Below are 26,273 nucleotides of genomic sequence, written 5' to 3' on the forward strand. Positions count from 1 at the left end.
GGCTAGTAAAATAATCACTTTTATAGTAGTATGGTACTTCTCAAATTTAATACATTAAATGATATGTGCAACATTTCCAATACACACTTTTAAAAGTACTTCAAATTGAGAATCATTATTTCCAAATAAAAAATTAAATAATAATTAAATAACTCCTTCACAAGACCCCAAGACCTGTTTGCCCCACTGTTATCTTTATTTTACAGGCTATACTGTTAAACTCCAAGGACTAATCCACAAACTACTTGCTTTAAGTCATAATTTCACTAAAGAAATAAATGCATGGTATCAGGACAATAGAAAATGGCATTTCAAGTTCAGCAAGACTGCAGACTCACTCATGTCTTAAAGGGACAGTTCCCCCCAAAATCAAAATCAAACATTTTTCCTCTTACCTGTATTGGTATTTATCCATCTAGATTGTTTTGGTGTGAATACATTTGAAAAACTCAACAGCAATGTCTCTTTCCGGAAATCATGACCCGGTTACTCAAGATGATCCACAGGCCTTTTTGTTTCAGTTTCATGTAGGAACTATTTTCTTTCTACCGATAGTTCCTACATGAAACTGCTCACAACAAGGTTGGTGGATTAGCTTGAATAACCGGGTCATGATTTCTGGAAAGAGACATTGCTGTTGAGTTTTTCAAATGTATTTTGTTGGCGCTTTGAGCACCACACGCCAAGTGCCATATAGTTCCATTATATTCAAAAAGGCAGACATCTCTATGGCCGATATCTCCAAAACTCGGCAACTGTGGCAAAATGTGTATTTTTGTTTTGGGGGTGAACTGTCCCTTTAAGCGTAACTGTATGTTCTTGTAGTACAAAATAACTCCAATAGATGGTGGTAAACTTGTACTTTAGTTCCATGTCTGGGTGTCTGATCTGCTGTCTAGAAAGCATGGTCCAGCAGGCAAGCCAAACTGTATGTGTAGATGTATTCTTCTCACTCCGGCTTCTAGGAATCCACACAAGGAGTGAACAAAACAGAATGCACTTGTATTTATAATTAAATCTGATATAGTGGCACCACAAACTACAGGCTCACAAACACCACAGAGTTGAATCAACACCTCTCTGACACAGAATCAAAAAATTTACATAAGCTTCACATTTTTAGTATTTAATGCAGGGTTATTCTATTGGATTTCATTATATTGTCGGGTGTTTCTGTTATTTTGTTCAGCCCCTGCAGGTTCACTCTATAGGAAAACATATAATATCATCATATTAGGTCAGATTGACCTGAGCTGAAGTCAAATACAGCCCCTCCCTGCAGGTGTCCTCCTCTTTGTGATGAACATTGTGTTAATTAGGCCAGTGAACACCTCAGTGACCGAGGGGGAAAATACGTCTTTGTCTTGCCGCTGGTGTACTGAACTGCAACTTTCTATTGTTGGCAGAACTCCAAGTTCAGCAACAACCAACAACACAATGAAAAAAGTGGCTAGATGATGGTGTGCCGTATATGATATTGACCATTTCTCACAGAAAACATTCATGTGTGATAATTTATTGCCACTAGAAATGTACACCTCTATGCCAGTGTAATTGTGGGGCTGCATGGTGCACAGCGCATGGTGTGAACATGTGGATCCTTCACGCACAATTCCACCTAAATGAACAATAGCCTACAATTATAGGATAGACACCCAGAAATCATGTTACAGGAATTAAAAAAAAAAAATCTGCATATTTGAAGTGACAGTATGGCTTCTCTCTCTATTCAGGCTAAACAAATATATTCTTTGTCCATAGCCGTGCACAATCTGAGCTCACCAGGCGAAACGGCGGGGCAGCGGTACCGGGTGGAGTTGTCCCCCTTGTTCTCACATGTGCTCCGCCCGCCTGAGCTGATTGGATTGAAAATCACCCCGGCTACCACCACCGTGTGAGGGGCTGTGTGTGTGTGTGTGTGTGTGTGTGTGCGCGCGCGTTTTTTCACCCTTACACTAAGAAACGCCCACCCAGAGGACCGGTAAAGTCACTCCAAACTGAAAAACACGCTTCCTGCACACATACTATTCAAGAGACGCTCATGCATGGAGAAGGGACGCTGTGTAATATCCTACCTACCTCTGACTGAGCCTGTTTTTTTTAAACCCTCACAAGTATTAAGACAGGTGCGTCAGTTAATAACTTTCCATGATTGAGTGTGGCATTTTTTCCTGTGTCATTTAAATCTAAGCTGATACACTCATCGAGACTTGTCTCGGAACCTGCTGAGTGCGCTCACTGGATGCTTTGGGTGAACAGGTGGCGCAAGCTCCGGTTCCCTTAATTTGCTATTAGGGGCGAGAGGCAGGCAGACCGGAGTTAACGCACTTTACCGGACGTTAAGTATTTAATACCTGGCTTTAAGCTGGGCGAGGGACGAGCTGCGTAGTTTTCTCCCTTGTTAAAAGGAGACATTTGACAAGGGAGCTGTTATGCCAGTTGCCGACAGCGACATGGTAGTGGACAACAGCCACGGGTTATATGAGGGTAAAACCCCAAATAGTTCCGGCAATGAGAGCATCTTCCCGGCCTCCCTATGCAGTCCTGCAGCGGACATCCTCAAGAACTTTTACCACACCAAACGGGTCGGGAACTATCTGATTGGGAGGAAGCTGGGAGAAGGATCATTCGCCAAAGTTAGAGAAGGTCTCCACGCGCTGACTGGGGAAAAGGTAAGCGGACTGCGGGGGCTTCACAAAGTGGAAATGCAACAGGGTTTGGTGAATTTGTGTGTAATAAATTAGGTTATATTATATTTCTTGGCTTAATTTAAATGCATCTTGTGATCCTGTCACATGCCACCAGCATTAATGTTAATGTAGTCCTCGTGATTTCTTGCAGTTGTAATTTTTAAATCAAAAAACAACTTTTGTTACTTTTTTTCTTTAAAAAAAACTAGCTGAGTTTGTTCTCACTGCAGTAGCCTATGAGTGGCATGCAGCAAGGGGTCTGATATGGTTTCAAATTTCAGTGGACAGTGTCAGCTGTCACTTGCCACATGTGAACCAAGAAAACCTCTTCGCCTATTTATATTGTCAGTTTATCCATACATTACACTTTACAACGTACCAATCTAATCACTCTAGCTTTCTCAGAGAAAGTGGTCAGTTTTGTTTGCAATGGGTAGCTTTGTTAATGAGCTCGTGCGGCACCGCCAGCTGTTGACCGCAGCTATATGCACAGCAGGGCTTGTTTTCCAGCCAACCTCTAATGACAATATTTACTTTTTGTGTGTGTGAGAGAAGACAGAGCTGCCTGTCCTTTCCTAACATTGTGTTGGTTAACTAGTTGTGGCTTTTCTGAACCTCTTGCTTTGTTTGCTGGTGGTGGTGGTGATCTCACCGCTGTGGGCGCGCAAGCCTGTGATAGGGACAGAGAGGAAAATTGCCCGGCCTATGAAAGAACAGAGCAGCTACTTGAATATGAAATCATGTCGTTGATAAATGGGCTTCTGCCTCATTATGATTCCGCCAGCGCAGGGCTATGATATGGACTACCATTGGCCACTGGTTGCCTTTGTCTCCCAGGCTTTTTTGAAGAGCAGCCAGGAAATTTGCATTTTGGAAAACAAGTGCTTTTCTTCCGTGTTCCTACATGTAGACCCATGGCTGCTTGTCAAAAAAAAAAAAAAAAATATATATATATATATATATATATATATATATATAAATAAGCGCTCCTCTCCTCTCCCCTCACTGTCTTTATTGAGGATGATGCAAACACTGGCAATCACACAACCAAGCACATCACATGCTCTCTCCCTCTCTTTACACTCTCTCTATCTCATTCAGTGGAATACAGGGTCCTACAGGCACTGGGAGGGAGCGGAGGACAGGAGGGGGGGAAGGAAATACAGGAGGACTCTCAGATCTTTTTTTAGTATCACTATAAAGTCAGTGTGGATGCAGGGATGAGAGACTGTGTGTGTGTGTGTGTGTGTGTGTGTGTGTGTGTGTGTTTAAAGGCAGGGGTATGAAAGTGAGGAGAGTTGAGATGGTGCTGCCATGGTCAGGGGCTGAGGAGGTCATATGCATGTGTTTTTGATGTCTGTAACCCACTTTCTCCTCCATACACCCCCACCTCCCCCCTTTTCTGTCTGAGGGGCGCCTGATAAACAACTGAATCCCCCAAAAGCCCCCTGGCTGTGCGCACCCTCCCCTCTACACCCCCTCTCATATAGACTAGCCTACTGTAAATACAGTGCCCCATCCCCATACATACCCCGCACGCCTTCTCTTATCCACACGGCCTGGCATAAACACGGGCCATCTATTACTGTATTGTGGCAGCTCAACGTACACACACACACACACACGCACATACACATAGCCAGGTTTAATTAGCAGCTGTAAAAGGGTTTTCAGAGGTGAATCAATTATCAGAGATGAAAGGACGAAAGTAAAAAAGAAAGACAAGCTGAAGGACAGAAGAAAGAGAGGACATACACACGGCCACTTTGGCCCTCACCATTTCATTAATGGATATGATGATTAGTTTCACTGGTCGTGCCTTTCCATGTCTGTGGGCTCTCCTTGAGATGATTTGCTATGTATGGTAGCCTTGCTCTTGAACTCAGTCTTTTGTCATAGAGGTAAAGGACACGTTCTGAGATTTTTATGAGGAGAATCTACAGATTACTTCTCCAGTGAAACAACAAGGGCAGAGAAACATAGACAGAAGATGCTGGGATAAGTAATTATCTGTGTCAGAAAATGAGCAGGCCCTAACTTATCCCTGCTCTGTCTCGTCTCAACATTTGTTGCCGCTCCTCATGTGTGTTTAGCTGCAACTAAACTCTGTGGCAAATGGGGGAATATTAAATGTCCATTTGGCCTTGGTGCCTTCTCAACAGATAGGGTAACATTTGCTTTTCCCCTAGTTTATGATGGTTCAGTAACCCCTCCAACACACACACACACACACACACACACACACACACACACACACACACACACACACACCTCCCCCTCTTGCAGCCTCTAGGCCCTATAGCGCCTGGGTTGCCCCACATTAGGAGCAGCTGTGAGGGAGAGGTCAGTGTCGAGTTATATACCCTGCAATGAAGACTTTCACCTGTTACACTACAACTTTGAAAACTTCTCTCCAAGACACACCAGTGCACTAGTGCTCTATTCTCCATGGGTATTATTCACAATATCATATGATGCAAGATTTAACAGCCAAACTTTAGCTGCCAAGTCAGCGCTTCTTCTAATATAACATCCTCACCTCGTCCTCGCTCTGTCTCAATTTCTCCAGGTGGCGGTGAAGGTGATTGACAAGCGGAAGGCTAAGAAGGACTCGTATGTGACCAAGAACCTGCGGAGGGAGGGCCACATCCAGCAGATGATCCGCCACCCCAACATCACGCAGCTGCTGGACATCCTGGAGACAGAGAACAGCTACTACCTGGTGATGGAGCTGTGTCCTGGCGGGAACCTCATGAACCGCATATACGACAAGAAACGCCTGGATGAGAGGGAGACTCAGAAATACATCCGACAGTTGGTGCTGGCCGTTGAGCACCTGCACAGGGCGGGTGTGGTGCACAGGTAAAAACAAACAAACAAAACACTTAAAATAAGGCAACCCTATGCAGACAGAGAAAGGGAAAAACACACACACACTGGTCTCCAATGTTAGAGCAAAATTTGTATAAATACCTTAGAAAAAATACAAATAAAATACAAGAAAGTTTGCCATCCATAGCTTAGAGAGCTTTGTGCTGTTAATGGGTTAAAGCTGACTTTAAGATCTGAGTCACACATGAGCCTCTTTCTCAAAGTGTGGGTTACGTCCTTATTGTGCACATTACTGTTAATCCACAAATAACCATATCTGTCTGCTCAATAAACTGCACTGCCATGCTTTAAGAGGTTTCCAAGAGAGCTGCTAAGAATTTCTTAAAAAATAAATACGACAAAAAAAAAAAAAATTATACAACAGCTGGATTTCCATGCACTGCGCACAGATTTGAATCATTCCAGTGCATTTCTCCTACAAATACTGTTACATCTGCAGATAAAATGTTTGATTTGATTTAGGGAAAACAACACATGAACTGCATCTCTGAATCAAATTTCTGATATGAATTTCACAAAGCTCTTCCCGGGAATATTGAATTCTTTGTCCCTCAGAGCCTGGGAACTAAATTTCTATTATGGTGAGATGGCCTATGTAGATAACTGTATAACAGGATTTCTGAGACTGAGGAGGGATCTGGAGGCACACAATAGACCCTGAAAATCAGCCAGCATGACCCACATTGGGAGGGGTATGTGTTGGGGCTTGCGGGGGGGGGGGCATTATATGATGATCATGGCTTAGATAAGTTATCTAATGTAATCACTGATGCTGTGCAGGCATTGACATCTCCTTTTTCTCTCTTCGTCTTACAGGGATCTGAAGATAGAAAACCTCCTGTTGGATGAGCAGGACAACATAAAGCTCATAGGTAACTCAAGAGCTCTTACATTTACAGTATCTAACTCGCCTTCTTTTTCTTGTTCAGTACAATGCTGCTACTTTCCTCTGAATACAACTTTATACAGGAATGCCATACATTCATTCATAAATAAAAAAATTCCCACAGCCAAACAAGAATAATATTCAAGCAGTTAATAATAAAAAAAATGCCTGATGCCAGTTACTTTACGGTAGAAATAAAAGGATTTTCTCAGTTGGAGTCGGACATGCAGTGTCACAGTGTCCCACATGTGGTGAGGGGTTAAGAGCAATTAAATATCCTGTTAAAACCGTTACAAGCTCTCACCATAGTGCTAATCTGCTTCTGTTTGTGTGTGTAACACTGAGATGAGGCGGCTCGTTTAACGGGTGAGCTGAAAAGACAGTAATAAACCCAGAAACAACACTCACCCCACCTCTTCTGTCCCTTAGATTTTGGCCTCAGTAACTGCGCTGGCATCTTGGGATACTCAGACCCATTCAGCACCCAGTGTGGAAGTCCGGCCTATGCCGCCCCGGAGCTGCTCTCCAGGAAGAAGTACGGGCCGAAGGTGGATGTCTGGTCCATGTGAGTGTTGTCTCCTTTTTCGATGTGTAATCAGTCAAATATCAACATATTCAAATAGATTTGTTTATTTCATAAGTGCACCCAGAGCTGAAGTGTGTATTTTGATCTTCCAGTGGTGTGAACATGTATGCAATGTTGACTGGGACTCTCCCGTTCACCGTGGAGCCCTTCAGTCTCCGAGCCCTGCACCAAAAGATGGTGGACAAGGAGATGAACCCTCTACCTCCCTCGCTCTCCACAGGTAAATACTGAGTGCACAAATGCGCACCTCTTATACCCTGCAGATAGTGCACTACCATGCCCACTCATATACTCACATAACACTGTAATCACTCCTCAGGGTAGAACTGATAGAGTGTGAAGTCTCAATTTATAGCGGCATGTAAACAAGAGGTTATGACTCCATGTGAGAGAATAAAAACAATGTTGATGTTGACAAATGCAATGAACAATTCTAATGTCTCTACCAAGAGACACAAGAATTTTACAGAAATTTATGGATAATAATCTAACACAACTAAAAAGGACTAAATCAGAAGCAAATGGCCAAAGAACCTTGAAAAATTATAATAGCCAGCACTATCAAAACAAGAAATCAGATGCGTCTTAATGAATTAGACTCCTTATTAAGACTCATTAATGCTCTTTTAAATCATCTTAAAAGAAACGCTGCTGTCAGACATCTGCTTACCTAAAAGTAAGCAAACAGCAGTTGTTGAGTGACACACACGCACACAAACATTAATTCTACATTGATAAGCATTTCTCAAGAATTAACTTGGCAGAAGCATAAAGTAAGCATATTGGCAGAGTACATGCAAACAAGTGAACGAACCAAACTGCCATTGTGTATGTCATAAATGACAATGGTTTAATCTAACCTTTCTTGTAAAGGTGCTGGCACTGCATCACAACGACTCAGATAATGGTATTTGACTCAGAGTACTTGAGAACTGAGTACGTCAGAATTCCCGAAGGGGCCGTCCACTGTTTTTTAGGCTTTGAAAAAATAAATAAATAATAGACTTCTTAATCTTTCATTGTAGTCATTATATATAAGTAGACTTAGACAATATTTGCACAGGCATATTTAAAGCTAATTCATCATACTGAATTATAATTAATGGGCTACATGTAGTTGTTCTGTGAAACAACATGAGTAAATGAGGGAAAGAAATTTGCGTGGAAGCACAGGCGTGTATGCACTTCGCTGGAAATAGTGACGCTCATATGGCATACACCTTTCCTCAGCATGTCATAACAGGGTCACTCTCTAATAGAGACTGTGAGGGATGGCTTAACCTACTTATGTAAGTAACTATTACATCAAGTTAATGACAGATGTGTCATCGCATCTGTCTTATGTAATAGTGGAAAAGTAGTGGATGAGCAGGATTAGGGCCAAGTTTGTGTAAGTGGATACGGGAACGTAAAAGGGATTGGGAAACTATCTTTGCCATCTTATTGGAAATGGTTGTCACTGGTGTGCTACATGGCAGAGAAATGAGGCAATATTTAATGTTCAGTCCAATAGTTGTCAATCAGAAGAGCAGTTACATTTCTGAAGAAAAATATGTAATGTAAGAACATGTTTCAGTATTGGAAAACATTCCTCTTTACGTAGTAAGTTGATGTCAGTGGCAGCGTATGAATATTTATTTTCTCTCTCTCTCTGTCTCAGCTGCCATCTGTCTTCTGAAGAAGCTTCTTGAGCCAGATCCCAACAAGCGTCCAAATATCCATCAGGTGATGGCAGATTCCTGGCTACAGCTGGCAAACAAGAACACAGGGGCACCATACCTCAACAGGCAGGTTCACACACATTTGCTTTGAGTTTATATTTTGCAGCAGTATGTCGTCTATTTTAGCTTATTTTTATTTTCTGAATCTTTTAATTTAAAAACAAAACAAAACATAGAAATCCTTTTCACATTCAATTTAAAGCATCACAAGGCATTAACCTTCTCGCTCTGCGTTCCCTTTCTGTGTTAAGGATTCACATTGAGGAAATAAACCACACGGTGTTGCTGCATATGACGGAGAAGATGGGCTACAAGCACAGTGAGGTGCTTAGCGCTGTCCTCACCAACCGCGCCTGCCACACTCTGGCTGTCTACTTCCTCCTCAACAAGAAAATGAAGAGACTCTCTAAAGAGTACAGGGTAAGGGGATCCTAGCTAACACCAGTCCCATGTCATTCTCAATACTCTACCTGGAAAGTATTTCATAATGACACCTGGATTCGGTTTGTGTGCCTAGAAAGGGTTACAAGAGTGCAAGAATTATGAGGTGATAAATCTGGTTAAACAACAGCAGGTTTGTCAAATGCTGTAGTGATGAGCGGTTTGCTATGTGCCTGTAGGAGATGCAGTTCCAGGAGAAAAAGAAAGGAGAGAAGCAGAAAAGCGAATACTTCCAGACCCAGTGGAGGAAGCACGTCGACAAGCTCACCATCCCTCCCAAACAGACGCCCGTCTACCTTGCTGTTAGCAAGGGCCCCAGCAAGGAGAAGAAACACAGAACAGGTGAGGAATCATATGGTGCAGTACAAAAACACTTTGTAAAAAAGATAATAAGGTACACTACATTTGTTACAGAAAGTGCCACTTATTTTATTTACCTTTATTCACACAGGGTAGGTTGACTGAGCATGCACGTTCTTGTACAGCAACGACCTGTCTCACACATACGTAGTTACCCAGTCATCAACCCCTCCATCCATTGTTTGTCCGTCCATCCATCCATCCATCCATCCATCCATCCATCCATCCATCCATCCATCCATCCATCCATCCATCCATCTGAGAAGAAACATCCTGGACAAGTTGCCAGTCAATTTTAGGGGAACCTAAAAACACTTTTTTAATTTAATTTACCTGATGACAGTCAGATGAAATGACTGAGAAAGTATAGTACAGAAGTGGGTATATAATTTGGAATTAAACTGAATTGAATCTAGCAACACAGCAGCATTAATTAAATTCTGTCAAACTAGGCCTGGGACTTTTAACAAAGAGTGATAGGTGGTCAGAGTCTGTCAGATCACACTCCTTGAAGAAGAGCTTACATGTGACAAACAAGCACCCGGGTGCAAAGCCGAGGCCTAAGCTCCTTTCAAGCTGGTCTTCACAAGGTTAAAGTCAGAACAGAATGTTGCTGTACCTTTACGCCTACTTGTTACTCTCAGAGTAACAAGCAAAATGTCTGTGAGAGGTATGTCTCCGCTGACATAACATAGAATCTAGACACATAGGGTACTCAGCCCAAAGTATTCTGAGAAGCTGCAGCTCTCGACTTTTCATACAGTTGTATATGCAAGTTGAGCAAAAACTAATATTACAAATGTTTGCTTGACAAAATGGTATTTCAGAAATGTTACAATGCTTCTCATTTCCTCCTCAGGTCTATTGCGTGCCATAACTGGTGGCCATCGTAATTCACCTCTGGCACCACCCGGCACAGTTGCCTCTTCCTCTATGGAATATCTAGAGATCCATCCTCTCTTTCACAACACCCCTCAGCAACGGAGGCGCTTGGCCACCCTCCCACAAGTCAATACGAGCCCAGAACACAACATACCTGCTCCACCAGCACCGTCACCGATCGGCATGCATTCCTTCGGCTCCCTCTCCAAAGCTGAGCAAATTGAAGACACCCCGGCTTCACCCTGGTACAAGCTGACCAATGGGACTCTGTCCCCGCCCCGCCACGTCTCTGCTTTCCAACCCGACTCCTCTTACTTGAAGAAGGCCACAATCCCCAGTCCTCCCGTCCTCATTGTCAACCCGCAGCCCAAGAAGAGCATCTCATCAGATTGGTGCGGTTCTTCTGACACCAGTGGCAGCCCCCCGAGCACTGTAGGAAGCCCCCCAGGCAGCTCGGCTTTTAGCCCTCCAAAGTCCGCCTTCAGTCCCCTCAACCCCACCTCGGCATTCAGTCCTCCTTCCAACAACAGCAGCAGTGATCCCGACAGCCCAACGCACCGCAGCAAGTTCCCCTCTATGGGAATCGGACAGATCCTAAAGAAGAAAGTCCAGCTGCAGCCGTTCTCCTTCCGGCCAGAACAGGTCGTTGAGGAAGTGGTGTCTCCACCTCCCTACCCCATGCAGACTCTTCTCTGTGCTTCAGGTGCACTCAAGACCCTCTGCTGAGGGATACATGACAAAAGAAAATGAAAGAAAGACAGACTGAACTCAAGGCCCATCTCAACATTTTGTTTAAGTTGAAGAGGTCTTCCAGAGCGGCCTTTTGAACTGTGAACTGTCCCTTTATTGCGACTGAGCCACTTTTCCCGACAGACTTGATCAGTCTAAAAAAGAAAAAAAGAAGAAAACAAAAAGGGGTTTAAAACTATTTTATCTCCTGTTATCATTATGTAATAAGAGGTGGTGACGCTGAGAAGATGAGATTTGAAACGGATCCCTGAGCAATGACTAAGCCTTGCTGTGTCCTAGATACAGAGTGGACATGGGACATCATGTAATATGGGCCTTGCTAACAAGGTGTACATGCACACACATACACAGAAAACACTGTATTATAGACTGAGTTAAGAGATACTCTCTTATGTAATATTGCTGTAACTGGTTACTAATTGAGCCGCAGACTGATTCACACCAGCTAACAGACCCCGACCCTAACCCTGATTACATGTATAAATGTTTTGTCTCTGTGAAAACTCTCTAAAACTCTACCCACTGACTTCCAGCCAGCTGGCACTGTATCCTCAATGCTGACTGGATGAAGAAGCTCACTGCACTATTCTTAAAAACCAAAACCTGTACTAACAACAGTGTTTACCATCTTTTACCTCACTGCATTATTCATACATTAATGTGTAACAGCAGTCGATTGTGACATGCTTGTGTGGATTTTGCCACAGTGTTGCAGTGTCTGAGCGTTAGTGCCATTAGAATCAACACACTGAAATAGAAGTAGGTACCAAGAGTAGAGTCATACTCACATACATACTATCACTCAACACAGATAATAATTCACAGCTATAACTTTTTATATGCGAGTGTTACATCACCTCTATAGCCCACAGGGAAACTGTAAAAGTCTTAGTTCTGACTTTCTCACAGTAGGATATGCCTGTTCAGTCAGTTAAAAAAAAACAATAAAGGAAAGATAAAAAAGAGCATCAAAAGCCTTATGAAACTGATCAACCTCGCCAAAAGGCTGAGGGTGTGAATGTGGGAAGAATTGCTACTAGGATCACACAACATCCATGAAAATTATTCACTTCTTTGTGTCTTAATGCTGTAGTTTGTGCAATAGTCTCTTAAGTGTTAACCGCAATGATGAGTATTTGCCAAGAGCTCTCTGAGAGTAATGTGAAAATTGTGCTTGTAAATAACAGTACGACTCCTGTGTTCCTGTCACTTCTGTACAAAGGGATTCTAAAATGTTTGTTGAACTGACATTTTTACATGAGAGTAGCTTCATAAAACTATTTGACTCTACAGAAAAGGCTTCCACAGGCACACAAGGCTTCTCACTGTTAAGATACAGTAGAATCTCTTCCTGTCCATAAGTTGCATGCAATGTTTCACGAGTCAACGTTTGAAATTAACGTCTTTGTACCTTTTTTCTGGTTGATACTGAGATTGATACAGACTCGGGGGTCTTTTGTAAGATTTTGTAACGGATGGTTTTGTTTGAGTGTCAAGAGATTTCTATGCTGTATAAAGTATTTTAAATATTTATACTGAATCCATTACGTGTCTGTCTGGTCTTTCAAATGCACCTGCTTACTGTCTGGTTTCATTTGTGCACATCATCTACTCTGCGCACACATGCAAATATACAACTTTTTATTAGCTGAAAAAACTAATTAATACACTTAAATTAAATTAAATTAAAACTATAATTACACAAGTAATTCCACAATAATCCACAGAATCCAACATACTTGTTAATTTTTGTATAATTTATACAGAGCCTGAGGCGAATAATTTATTCCTGAAGCTCTCAGCTCTGGGGGACTTAATGAAGATTGGCCTCTCTGCTATGGAAGGGTCGATGTTGCTTTACAACCTCAATGTGCCACTTGTCCCACATACATTTCCCACGGGACACCTGTGGTGGGTAAAAAAAGAAAAAACACACCCTTGCAACAGCTGAAGGATTCTTGAGGACTGATACACACACACACATATTGCAACCCCTCCCTCTTCACTCACACACACACGCACACACACACATACTGTAGACACTAATCTACTCAGCTGTGGCTCCCGCGTCCCCATCATAAACCACCCTGATGAGACAAAGAAGGGGGATCACCAGAGCTCTGAGACAAACACAAACAGGACAACACAAACAGGGCCGTCAGATTAAATCGGCGTGGCTAAGCAGATAAAAGCCGAGGGGCAAGAGTGGCTCTGAAATGCATTAGAGCCAGAGCCTTTTGTTTATCAAAAACAGGCGGACAGTCAAAATCTGCAGGCGGTCCAGTGAGACAAACAGGCTGTGGCCATGAATACTGTGGCTTAACCACAGCGCTGAGCGAAAGGATAGTGTACACGACAGGGCATGTACAGGTATTATCTGTGTTCAGTGCTACTCTGGTGACACCTGTAGTAGGTGCACACACACACACACACACACACACACACACACACAAATCCAAAATATGAACTACTGGCAGTGTGGAGCTCACAGAAAGCCACCTCTTGTGATTAGTTCCTCTATGGATGATTAGGTTTTAAGAAACTTATCAGTCAGGTGAGGGATAGTAATGAGCAATACCAGATTTGGTAACTGTTTAATGAGACTGCCATGGAGCAGAAAACTAATCAATAACACTTTTTATAATTAATTTAAGCTAAAATGCAAAACAATAGCTTACCAAATGCTGCTTTTCTCTGTTGGATATCAATGTAAATTATTATCATATTGTTGGGTTTTGGACAAAATAAGCAATTTTGAGCTGCAACTGTAAAATTGTGATGGACATTTTCACCACTTTTGCACATTTTTTAGAATAAACTATTAATAGAAAAAGTAAAAAAAAAAAAGATGAAGTGAAAATGTAGGAAAAAGTTAGTTGTAGCATAAGACTGTCTTTTGGAGGATTGTGAATGTGGAGGGAAGTTGTTAATCTATGTATAACCTCAAGAAGCATTAATGGAAGAAATCCATACTGATGAGATAGAGACAAAAAAATCATTTTCCATGACAGATTATTTCAACGTTAATCTGTGTGTAAACAGGTCAAGTTATAATGAGGATTCTGTGATAAACAAACATCCACCCCACCGTCCCAGCAGGGGTGGGCAATACATTTATATTTTTCATCATAATCATATTAGGGGGGGTTTAATATTGTGACAAACTATTATGTTGTCTGAAACAATATAAAGCAGTTAGAAGGCCTATGTCACATTTCTATTGGATTGATGGATGAAAATGCATTATTTTTCCGTGCCTGAACAAAATATTTTGATACATCACTATTACAGGTCTTATGCCATACATCTTGACACGCACTCATACACATCTTTAAAGGCAGAATAAGTAGGATTTTCTTTAAAAAACAATGTATAGACTCATATAAAAATAATCCTTCTCAATCATCACTTATGACCCACTAGAAGTGTGTGGCAGTGTCTGTATCTGCAGAGAGTCTGCCCTCTGCCTGTATTTTCTTAGCAGTTTGCTGTGTTTGGGACATTTCTGGGTGTCAACCTTTGGGCAGTGATGTGTTGCCCCCAGCCAATAACAGCGCGCAGGCTGTGAGATCCAGACTTTATAACATAGCAACATCGCTGTCTTGGGACTTTATAAAAACATAGCGGCATCGCTGTCTCCGTCTCTGCTCTGTCTGTGTTCAGGGCTGTGTCTATTTGACCGAGAGCAAGGCTGAGCTTCACTCACACACAGTACAGAGTGGACAGGATGAAGCCTGGCTTTGGCTGCATTCAATGTGGCTCCTTCCCGCAGAGTTGTGCAGAGGTGTGGGCGATTTATTTGTGCTTTAGAAAGTAATCACTGTGAAACAATGAGAAAATAACATTTTCTGATTCACTGCTTCATCCACAGACCTTGTGAGCAGTTTCATGTTGGAACTATTGGTAGAAAGAAAACATGAACCTACATGAAACTGCTCACAACAAATTTGTGGTATTTTATTTCTCTCTCTGTGAAGCACTTTGTACTTTTGTTTTGATAAGTGCTCTATAAATAAAGTTTATTATTATTGTTTGTTATTATCTTGAGTAACCAGGTCATGATTTCTGGAAAGAGACATTGCTGTTGAGTTTTTCAAATGTATTTTGCACCACATGCCGAGTGCCATAGAGTTCCATAATATTAAAAAAATGCAGACATCTCTATGGCCGATATCTCCAAAACTCGGCAACTGACACCAAAATAATCTAGATGGATAAATAGCACTACAGGTAAGAGGAAAAATGTGTATTTTTGTTTTGGGGGTGAGCTGTCCCTTTAAGTTGAGATTGAAATAACAACAGAGAGAATTTGTCTAGAGAGCAGCCATATGCCACACCCTGGAGACATGTAGGCTTTCCTTCCTAATTTTGATAAAACTGGTTAAACTCAGGTTATCAAAACTGATAACCTGAGTGATGGCATTCATACATGTTCATCAGAGACTGTTCATTACCTGTCTTTGATCACACAAAAATCACATTTTAATATTCAAACCACTTTTAATGTGAGGCCAAACTGACCACTTACTGTACAGCAGGACTTTATTTCTGTCAATCTGTTCAGGCTTAGATCCTGATGACACTAATCCTGTTTTCAGCCCCCTTCTCGTCACATATATACGCACACACACACGCACACCAGGGTGTCACTGGCAACGGGACGAGCCTTTGTGTCTGAGAAAAACAGACGATTAACCTGCTACACAGTGACGGACACAAGGCAAGGCACGCACACACACACACACACACACACACAACCTGAGCATCCTGGTTCAACCTCACAGAGCAGTACTGCCTTCCTCAGCAGTTCTCACACATGCAGAGGACGAGGAGGAGAGAGTGAGAGACAACCTCACGACCTGGCAGACACCGGCGTACACAAAGATGTGGGGGGGGAAATAAACAAGCAGATGTTTTTAATCAAGTAGGAGGCTTTGAGCACTCAGAGGGGATTTGGGTTATTCCGTCAGTCGAGTCTCTGACTGGCCGGCTATCCAGTTTGATCACAGACACAGATCTCTTATCAGAGATTTTACGCTTTCGCCCTAGAGGTGCGGTCAGTACAAAAAAAAAAACTGGTCTAAGTTTCCCAAATGCTCTTGACACCAAGATCATCTTACACCCACTGATTACTGAGATTAATTTGGGAAATGTAACCTCCCAGATGAAGGGGTTTACTAATTGACCTGCCGTCTAGTCTGTCCGACACAAAGACAAAGATGAGACCAGACTGTCTTAATGACTTCAGATCTAAAAAAGAAGATTTTGGTGAAGCATATGTCAAGCAACCAACCATGTGAGGAAAAGTAGCAGCAATTAACTAAATCAAAAGTTCAGTTGGGTTCTCTACCACATAAAGGTTCTTTCTTTTTCTTTTTTAAAGTAGATGGGTTGTTTACATTATTTTTTGTCATATTTTCAAACAGAAATAAGGTGAGTTAGACATTGTTCTTGCTGTAATATATTAAATAAAATTTGAATTAACTGTTGCTGAAATTTGACATGCACAGCACAGATACAATCTAACTAAATGACACTGTTTTGGAACACGTGGACAGTGCTGTAGAAAATCAAGACTTAAAACAGGAATTGGACATAAACTGATGGGGTGTGGTTCTTTTGTCCTGGGAAAACCAAATATTGTGATGAGAAGACAGAACATTGCAATTAAAAAAAAGAAACAAGTGTCAATAAAAACTGTCATTATTGAAATGAGGTTGTTTTTCCACATTTTAATTGACAAAACCCCAGAGACATACACCTAATACATACATGTATCAAGTGCCTAAAAAAAAAAAAAACATTCCTCATTGCTCACTTTATTAGAGAACCAAAACTGGTACTGGATTTAGGTCTCTTAAACCCCTAAAAAAGAAACATTTTCCCTCTTACAAAGTAATCATTTTCATTTCAGGAAAAAAACAAACATATTTTGTAAGTTGGCACACAGGTGGCACTCCTTGAGATATTTTCTCTCACAAAAACAAGATCAGAAATTCAATCAAAGAGCAGAGCTCAGCCAATAGGATTTCAGTGTCTGTGGCAACAGCAGCATTAGTTTGAGCAGCCATTGGTCCAATGTTTCACACAGGGAAGGCTGTAATTGGCTGTTAGTGTGCCAAGGCTTCATTGCCTCCATGGCAACATTGCTTCCTTATTGCTTAGGGAAGGTGAAAAGGAGGGAAAGAGGGGAGGCGACTTTCACTCAGACACTACCTCTGCATTATTCATCCTTTGTTCCCGAGTGCTTGTAGAATGTGTGTAGATGTACTGACTGATGCATTTGTGTGTGTGTTTCTATGTTGGTCTTGGTTTGGGTGGTAGTGATTGGTTGAGACTTAAGGGGTAAATGGGGTGAAACCGGTGCAATAATTGCACTCAGCAGTGCAATGCATCCAGCAACACCGTGTCTATATATAAAACAGCTAAATGAGTTCAGAGGCTATTCAGTGAGCCATTCACAGTGACGCTCACTTCAAACACAGCTACTAGCCTTTAAGCTTTTATTGCTCTGAATGGAACAACAAACAAACAGGGACGTATTCTGCAAAATTTGTCTGTTACAGGGCGTAACAGCACATATCTGGACAGTGGAGTGGCCGGCCAGCTTGCATCATCCACTCTCTGTGCTGGATGCATGCAGGCACCTCATCCTTAAATGGGGACTGAATGAAGACAACACCACCATCCAGAAACAACAAAAACCATGCGGCTTGTTTGTTGTTGTTGTTGTTGTTATGACTTTTTTCCCAGCAGTTGAGGGAGGGGGGGGGAAGGAGAAAGAGGGGCAAGGGTGGGGTTAGCAGAGAGAAAAACATCACACAGAGATAAGGGTGGAGGGGGGTTCATTTAGGACTCCTCCTCCGTGTATGTGTCTGAGCAGGAGCGGGGGATAACGTCTGTTGACAGGCATACCGGCCAGTGAGCTGGCTGGCTGTTCCTCTGGCGGTGAACACGATGACGAGATGGCAACAGGCACTCAGCATAGCACGTGCTCAGTTGCCATCGCAACCCGCCCTTGGATACAGCGTGCTGGTTGGCCGTTTCTAACTGTTGTTGTTCTGTGAGGCTGATGAAACCTCGTGGATGAGGGAGGGCAAGCGGTACAGCATGTAACCACTTTCCCGCCTTGGTAGAAAGTGTTGCTAGGCACATTAGAGGCCAGTTGGTAAACAAACACTCAGCCTTTAATATATAATCACCCACAAAGACCTTAAACTTGCTGTTTAACAAGTCAAAGCAGGATGAGCCACAGATCCCCAGCAATCGTACTGCACAAGTCTTACTTTACTGTAATTACAGTAAAGTAAGTCAAAGAAAAAGAAATATTTAAAAAGATTATCCTGACAGTATGAAGTTCTCTTATTTGGTTTAATCCTTTATGTAAAACTGACAATATGGACATGCATTTTTTTAAATAATTTCTTCATTTTTGGAAACAGTTGAATACTTTATTACACAAAAATACTTGAGACAAAACAAGCTTGAACAACTAATGAACAAACAAAACAAAAATAAACAAACTAATAATTAGTCAGTGTAATAACAGCTTAATGGATGCAAATTGTTGTCCATTTTGGAAACTTCTGGCAATATTTGAGAAAAAGACAGAACAGTGTTTAGATAATTCCTAAGTGAAAAATGATCCAATAATGTGCCCAACTGTGATGTAGACAATTTTAAAGTGTGTGTGTGTCTTTTCTTTTTTCTTTTTTTTAAATGGTGAAAACCTTGTTTCAATACAAATTCCTCAAATGTTGTTCACTTCTGGCCACAACAAGGCAATGAAAAGCAAATATCCAGCAATCCTTCACGGCTCCATGCTTGACGAAGAGAACAAAGAAAAAGTGTGCGTGTGGCCTCGGGTGGCCAGATCAATACGGCATTGTGCTGAGTGCGCAGCCTGCCTGATGAAATCCTGCACAGATAAACACTCTGCTCACAGTGTACATTCACTCTGCACTCTGAGACAGACAGAGAAGATGGTGCTGTGAGCCACAGGAGCCGAGCTGACAACATGATTGATTACATGTGCAGACAGTCTTTGTTTCACCAATGGTAATCAGGACAAAGCGGAGTGGAAGCTGTGTGTGTGTGTGTGTGTGTGTGTAGGTGTTTGTGCACAAGGTATGGCTAGCGCAAAACATGTTACTGAGGGAATGTGGTTGAGATGAAACTTAGAGGAGGAAGCATTAATGTTCAAAGGTAGCTGCGAGGAGTGATTAAATCCACCTAGACAAACACCTGGACAAAGCACCCACTCAGACAGGTTGATGTCCATCACTGTCATGCCTCATCACATCCCTCCTGAAGGCCAGCTTCGATCTCTTCCAGCCTCTGCGCCATGGACATGACCAGCATTTTCATCTGGGAAGGATGGGGGTCAGGCAGGATTGAAGGGGAAGGTTTTAAAGGGTGCAGGGTTCGGGATGTGAAGATGAACAGCAAGAGCAGAATGGAAGAACAATGAGTGAAGAGTGAGGAAGGAAAGGGACAGGGTGGATATGAAAGAGTGAGAACAGGGAAGAAATGAAGGAGAAAATGGACAGGTGGGAAATGAAGGGAGCAGCAGGAAGCAGTGAGGAAGAAAGAGGGGAGGAGTAAAGATAATTAGAAAAGGGGGACAGCGAGGGTGAGTGACGAAACCCAGAGGGGAAATGGTCAGGGTGGATGAGTATGAAGGGGGGAGACAGAGTGGGAGGGGTGGGGGAGACAGGTCAGTGAGTGTACAAGATGAAAAACCCAAACAAGTGTCTACGAGTCAGACAGACAGAATACATTAACTATGGTGGCACGGGTGACAAGCACATTCATCAGATACAGTAACGCTGAGGACAAAGAACACTTGAGTGTGGGGCTGGGTATCGTTTGAAATTTTAATACTAGTGACGATACCTGATTTGTAACTACCAATACCAAAACAACTTTTTTTTTTACACCTTACTTTAACAAATTTACACATTTTTCTACAAAAACCCTTTTTTCCATTTAACAAAAGAAGTAGGCCTGCAACTATGATCATCATTTATCATTTATCATATGTCAATTATTTTTTCCGATTAATTGATTAGTCTATAAAATGACAGCAAACAGTGAAAAGTGACATCTTCATTGCTTGTGTTGTCTGACCAACAATCCAAAAGATACTCTATTCACAATGATTTAAACTGGGAAAAACAGCAAATATTCACAGTTGAAAGGCTGTAACCAGTGACTATTTGGCATTTTTGCTTAATAAATGACTAATTAACCTATTAGCCTTATTTTAATCAGAAACTGTTTTATGCTTTCGATACTTGTTGGAAACATTGTAGTGGGCACCAAAAAAGATTGAATTTCGATAACTACACGAGTTGTGGACAGAAAAGCTGTTACATCCCACTTATAGCCAAAGTGTTACTTTAAATTTTGGCGAGAAAATTGACTGTGTAAGCTGGCAAAGCAGCTGTGGGCCCAAACTCAAACACGATGTTGATGGAAAGAAATTCAAGTTGAACTTGTCAGTTAAAAAGCCTTAATGATTTGTGCTGACAGACATGTGATGAAAGAAGGCACTCAAAGGCCGTTATAATCTTGTTATGCGCCAGTGGCTAACGATGAATGATGGCTATAAAACCACCTAAAATGAATACAATCAGTGTGTAGCTATAGTCAGATTAATCTTCGGCCTACTCACGCAGGGACTAAACATAGTCAATGATGAGGTGGATTTAAGTGGTAACCTACATATGAATCAAAGAGAATAGGAGGTAAGCCTGTTCATTTCATTACAACGCCCTTATGCACCCCATTGTTTGAGAGATACATGGTGTAAACAACATCCTTACAGCAGTGACATGGGCTTCAATGGGCGAGATGACTCATTTTGAAATGTATTTGTTTTGGTGGGTCACAAACATTGAACAGAAGAGAAAAGATAATTATACATGGAAACTATGAGTCACAGATAGAATAATGACATGGTGCTTGGTATGTTTTAACACACACAGACATGAAGTCTCCATAAGGACTTGAAAGCACATCTAATGTTCTGTTGCTCATGTGCAATGATTTTTTTTCTTCTTGTCTTAGAAGCAGCATAACCTATTTAAATATACTGTTGCATAAATAATATCTCATAACACAATGGATCAGTTGTCACCTGCAAGGAATTCCACTGCCGCCGCTAAGAAAAACAAAATATCATACCACATCCAGCTACAGTAACAAAGACACTTCATGATCAAAACATGTTTTTCCACCAACAAAGATTCCTCAACATGCTCCCCATCACATCTATTGTCCTTGGTGCAAGAGTGTGTGAGGGCTGGCAGGTACTCCTGCGAACTATCACCACCTACTGGCTATCTGTGGTTTCATGGACATTTTTTAAACAAAGGATGATTTAGAATAACTTTGGGAATCACTACACTATTCCAGTGAAAAATGTAAGTACCCTCTAAATTTTCATAATAATAATGTGACAAACAGGAAAGGAATTCAAAGTTGAAATATACAGAAAATGATAAACAGAAATGGATTTGGATGTTAAGGCTGAAATTGAAAGGAAATATACTTTATTTTAATCTAAAATCTATCTCTAAAATGGTATGGAAAATAAATCACTTTGCAGGGGATGACATGGAGAGATGAGGTAATGTCTGATATAAACGTCTGCCCGTGACAGGAGTTAGGGCTTCCCAGAACAAAAATGATGTCACCATTAGTACAACCTGTGCATTGATAATGAGAGAGAGCTGCTCTAAAGCAATGTGACAGCACTGTCAGCAAGACAGAAGAACTGTGACTCCTGCCATAACTGGAAATGTGCAGGTCACATCTATAGTTTTTCATCATTTTTACACATTAACAATACAATTTTAAGGACTAAACTTTACCTGAGTTTGGAGAAAAAGTCATGGTTACACATTGCAATGAGCTTTAGAGCAGATATTCTGCTCAGCGGATGAAACATTTTATCTCGCAGCAATACAGTATCAGAGAAAACAGACAAAGAAAAGCAGCAGCAGTAATTTACCTCTGTCAGCTGTTGTTCAACAATGCCTCTGTACTCCAGTGTGACTGGCTGCTCTTTGGGGCCCTCTGCTGCCAACATCTGGCTTGCAGAGCCAAGCACATAGCTGGAAAAGATTCACAGGAGAATATTAGGGTGCTTAATGTACAGGGGGGGGGATACGTACTATTAACACCTGTACAACTAATGAAATTCAATACAATACCCCAACCATAAACACTACCTGTGTAATGCTTATCACATTCAGTTTTTGCGGAAGCCATATTTTGTGGTGTAGTACTGGGCTGCTGTTTTTAAGAATGACTGTTTTCAATTTTGAAACTCAATTCACAACATATCTCATCTCATTTTTGATTGTTATTTAAAAACACATGGATTAATTCCTTGCGCCTTCAGTTGATGGTGTGTATTCCAACAAACACAACCAGCAGTAAATTTACTTACTGTATAGCTACAAAATGTGTGTCAAGATATGATATTTTCCACGTCAATGTAGGGTTTTTATTTCTCCATTATTCTACTTGATCCTGAGAATATGCTGATGCCATTAAGATTAAATTCGTTAATACCTCTTTATAAATGAGGGGCCCTATTTTCAAGTTTCAAGACAAAATATATATTCATACGGGGACAATTTCAGTGGAGATTATCTTCTCTTGTGAAGGTGGATGGACCTGGATGCTTTTTATCTTTTGAAATAACCTCACAGGTGTACAACATTTTTCACAGCATACGGTCATGTTTTGATCATTACACTTTCTTCAGAAATTGATCATAGTCACATTAATTAAACAAATGTAAACTGATGTATGTGTCTTTAAACACTCCTACTAATAACCCAAGCCCCAAACATACCTGTCGATGTCTGCTACATTGAAACAGAATGTAAATCTCTTGTGGTCCAGGTTCTTAGGTGTGGATGCGTAAACCATGCCGAGCACAGAGTGGCAGCCTCGACAGACTAGATCCACAATCAGACTGCGGAGGGAGAATTACAGAACAGTTTAGCCCAAATCAGACAGTGGGACAGATTAAATACAACAAGTACTTACACATAAATAAATAAAAACACATATGCACATTTTGCTATCCATCTACCACCCTTATAATAAAGGTATGGGTAGGTTTAAACAACTAAAACTATTTGGTTAGGGTTAGGAAATACTGCAGTTATGTTGGGGAAAAGTAACAGTAATGCGTCAAATAAACCACTGTTGACTGCTAGTTGGAGATAGGACATTAATTCTGATATCCCAGGTTAAAGTCAAACACTTTTCTTAAAAAAAAAAAAAAAAAAAAAAAAAAAAAAAAAAAAAAGTCACACCACGCTTTGCTTTGGCACTGGATGTACATATAAATCATTTTAAGTTACTTAAGCAAATTACTAAGACTGTCGTTTTTCTGGGAAGTGGAAAACAAAATTAGGGTTGACAAATTTAAGTGTTATCTTTTGGTTACCTGTAGCCCAGGTGTCTGGGACAGGACCAGTGGTGGAATGTGACTAAGTACATTTACACCAAGTGCTGTACTTAAATACAATCAGAGTACTTGTACTTTTTATTCCACTGCAGTTATCTGACAGCTATAGTGACTAGTTACTTTGCAGATTAAGATTTCACACACAAAACACACGATCATCTTACAAAACACGATGCATCGCTATAGATTAAACTACCCAACAATATATAAAGTATTTAAAATTAGACCCTCGTATACTATAAAATGTTGCTTACAAAATCAAGGATCAATTATAATAATACAATATAATATATAATATTATAACTCTGACAGGGGCAGTCCTGCAGCATAATGAGCACTTTTAATTCAGACACTTTACTACATATTGCTGATAGTACTTTTGTACTTTTACTCCAGTAAAATGTTTAATGCATACCTTTTAAATGTACTGGAGTACTTTTACATTGTTGTACTGGTACTTTTACTTGAGTAAAGGATCTGAATACTTCATTCACTACTGGGCAGAACTTTCTTACCAGAGAGATCGTTTGCTCACTTCATACAGGCGATTGTCCTTTCCAACCAAGACGTTGTCAGTGACCCCTAAGACCAAAACGTAACAAACATGTCAGCAGCATAGTGCAGCATTGTGTTCATAAGGTAGCTTCCAAATATCTAAACTCCCAACCTCTAACTTACAACTGCATTTGAATGCACCATCCTATCAGCCCTTCCAGTCAATCTGCTTTTTAAAACTGCACTTACTAACTTCCCACTTAGCAGTTTAAAGTGATAAACAGTAGAAAGATAGATATTTTGGTGGGGGAAACTGAATCATATAACTGTTATAGGTGAACTCTAACGGTAACGTTATATGCAAAATCACGGACACCTTATATGTTAACGTTACAGATTCCACAGTGGGGAAGTCTTACTTCAAAATGCTTTCTGCACCCTGAATATTCAGGGTAGGAGAAGAAGTGCAATGCAAGCAATATAAAACTCTGACTCACGCTTCAATCTTATTTGGTTTTGGCCGTCTTCACTTCCATCCCAGGACAGTGAATCCCCAACAGGCAACTTGCACTTCCCGCAGATGAAGACCACAGGTCCGTCGTCCTCTTCTGCTTGGCCAAACAACTTTTCTTCGACGGCGGTGGAGTCTATACTGGACGCTTCAAACGTGGTATTTTCGCTTTTCTGTCGGTGTTTCAACGACTTTTCTCTCGCCGCCATTTCTACTAGCTTCTCCCAAACAAGCTGCTTGCATCGAACTTACGCGGGTGGTTGACAGTAGTGGAGATCCCTGAAGTATCCAGACAACGCGAGATGTGCAATTCTGTGTACTTCCGCTTTCGACTCTAAGAGCCCTTGGATGTATGGAAGAGCCTAGAAAGAGACAATCCCGATGCTTTTTGTTTTTCCTTTTCTGGCTTAATGTAATTTAATACTTTCAGAAATGAACTCAGGAGTGAATGAGTGTGTGTGCATGTAATTTAATATTTTGTTTATACTCAGGATGTTTTAATATTGTTATTTATGAGGTGGTGGCTTGTATGGAGATTTCCTTTAAGAGTAGGCTAGTTGTAGGCCTAAAGAGTCTTTAAACCCGCATTTACAAATCTTAGCCAATAGCCACCTAAGGGAGAACTAAGTCTATATCATATTCATTGTTGGATGCTGGATAACACTAGTGAGCGGCAAGCCAAATGTGTCAGTAAACTATGTGCTTTTATACTTTTGTGAAACACTAATAAAAGTAATTTCATTACTGACAGCCAATCCTATCTTTTTGTGACCATCTCTAATCATAGGCCTATATGTGTTGTTTTCATACATTCATCTTCAGAACATTGTATGACCAATTAGAAACATAGACTACATTATAATGTGTATGAAATGTATAATTACATGCTACTAACAAAATGAATGTACATGATAAAAGAGCCAATCTGTGTCTTTGGACTTGATTGATTTTACACGGCTGACATGGGGAATCAGTAAGAATCCACTGCTTTTTAAAATTTTGATCTCTTTGGTGTTGCTGTTATGTTATGGTTTTGGATTTGATGCCTGATTTGTAACTTGGTGTTGTTGTGTTGTTTTATTTTCTTTTATCTTTGTTTATAATCATGTATGTTGTGAAGCACTTTGTAACCTTGTTTAGATAAGTACTATACAAATAAAGTTATTATCATTATTTGCCAATCATAGATGTTTGTGCTATATACAGATGTTTTCTTCTCTTTCTCTGCTGTGTCAAATAAAATAAAACAATTTAAAACAAAAAACAAACAAACCCACTTCATTTATTGATTCATTTAGTCATTATTCCATAAATTTCTCACAAGTGTGTCAGAATTTCTACTCTAAGCATTTCCAGTTGAGTGAAAAAGGTTATAGCTCAGGGGAACCGACGTGAACTATCTTGATCTGATCTTTATCTTTGAGAGTCTAGAGGAAAAGTAAACTTTAATACGAAGAGTTTATTGTCTTTTATTTAGACGTAATTCGTCACCTGCGTTGCTTGTATTTATTTAATTCGCCACCAAGTTCGTTTATTTCAATTTGATTTAAAATAGAAATCGTTGCT

At 40.9% G+C, this 26,273-nt stretch overlaps 2 protein-coding genes across 3 annotated transcripts; one reads left to right on the plus strand and one right to left on the minus strand.

The window, feature by feature from the left end:
* Positions 1-1,996: 1,996 nt before the first annotated feature.
* hunk (hormonally up-regulated Neu-associated kinase) lies at positions 1,997-12,748 on the plus strand. 2 transcript variants are annotated; one of them, XM_044223262.1, is made up of 9 exons: positions 1,997-2,672; positions 5,260-5,552; positions 6,399-6,454; positions 6,898-7,033; positions 7,147-7,274; positions 8,715-8,841; positions 9,027-9,195; positions 9,396-9,558; positions 10,436-12,748. In XM_044223262.1, the coding sequence occupies exons 1-9, from the start codon at positions 2,433-2,435 to the stop codon at positions 11,182-11,184; spliced, it is 2,061 nt and encodes a 686-aa protein (XP_044079197.1). In that variant the 5' UTR covers positions 1,997-2,432; the 3' UTR covers positions 11,185-12,748. The 2 variants fall into 2 exon arrangements, with proteins under 2 accessions (XP_044079197.1, XP_044079198.1); XM_044223263.1 differs by having other exon boundaries at positions 1,997-2,126.
* Positions 12,749-18,637: 5,889 nt separating this feature from the next.
* On the minus strand, positions 18,638-24,994 carry mis18a (MIS18 kinetochore protein A). Its single transcript, XM_044223418.1, has 5 exons — positions 24,694-24,994; positions 24,217-24,283; positions 23,078-23,200; positions 22,226-22,328; positions 18,638-19,575 (listed from the first exon to the last, which is right to left on the minus strand). The coding sequence occupies exons 1-5, from the start codon at positions 24,914-24,916 to the stop codon at positions 19,495-19,497; spliced, it is 597 nt and encodes a 198-aa protein (XP_044079353.1). The 5' UTR covers positions 24,917-24,994; the 3' UTR covers positions 18,638-19,494.
* Between the last annotated feature and the right edge of the window lie 1,279 nt (positions 24,995-26,273).

The sequence above is a fragment of the Siniperca chuatsi genome, linkage group LG14, assembly GCF_020085105.1.
Source record: "Siniperca chuatsi isolate FFG_IHB_CAS linkage group LG14, ASM2008510v1, whole genome shotgun sequence".
Lineage (NCBI taxonomy): Eukaryota > Metazoa > Chordata > Actinopteri > Centrarchiformes > Sinipercidae > Siniperca > Siniperca chuatsi.

Coding starts and splice junctions, on each gene's coding strand:
- hunk (XM_044223262.1), top strand. CDS start 2,433: ATGCCAGTTGCCGACAGCGACATGGTAGTGGACAACAGCCACGGGTTA. Junction 5,553..6,398: donor AGGGCGGGTGTGGTGCACAG/GTAAAAACAAAC, acceptor TTCGTCTTACAG/GGATCTGAAGATAGAAAACC. Junction 8,842..9,026: donor GGGGCACCATACCTCAACAG/GCAGGTTCACAC, acceptor TTCTGTGTTAAG/GATTCACATTGAGGAAATAA.
- mis18a (XM_044223418.1), bottom strand. CDS start 24,916: ATGGCGGCGAGAGAAAAGTCGTTGAAACACCGACAGAAAAGCGAAAAT. Junction 23,201..24,216: donor GTGAGCAAACGATCTCTCTG/GTAAGAAAGTTC, acceptor CTCCCTCCGCAG/TCTGATTGTGGATCTAGTCT. Junction 22,329..23,077: donor AATGTAGCAGACATCGACAG/GTATGTTTGGGG, acceptor AATCTTTTCCAG/CTATGTGCTTGGCTCTGCAA.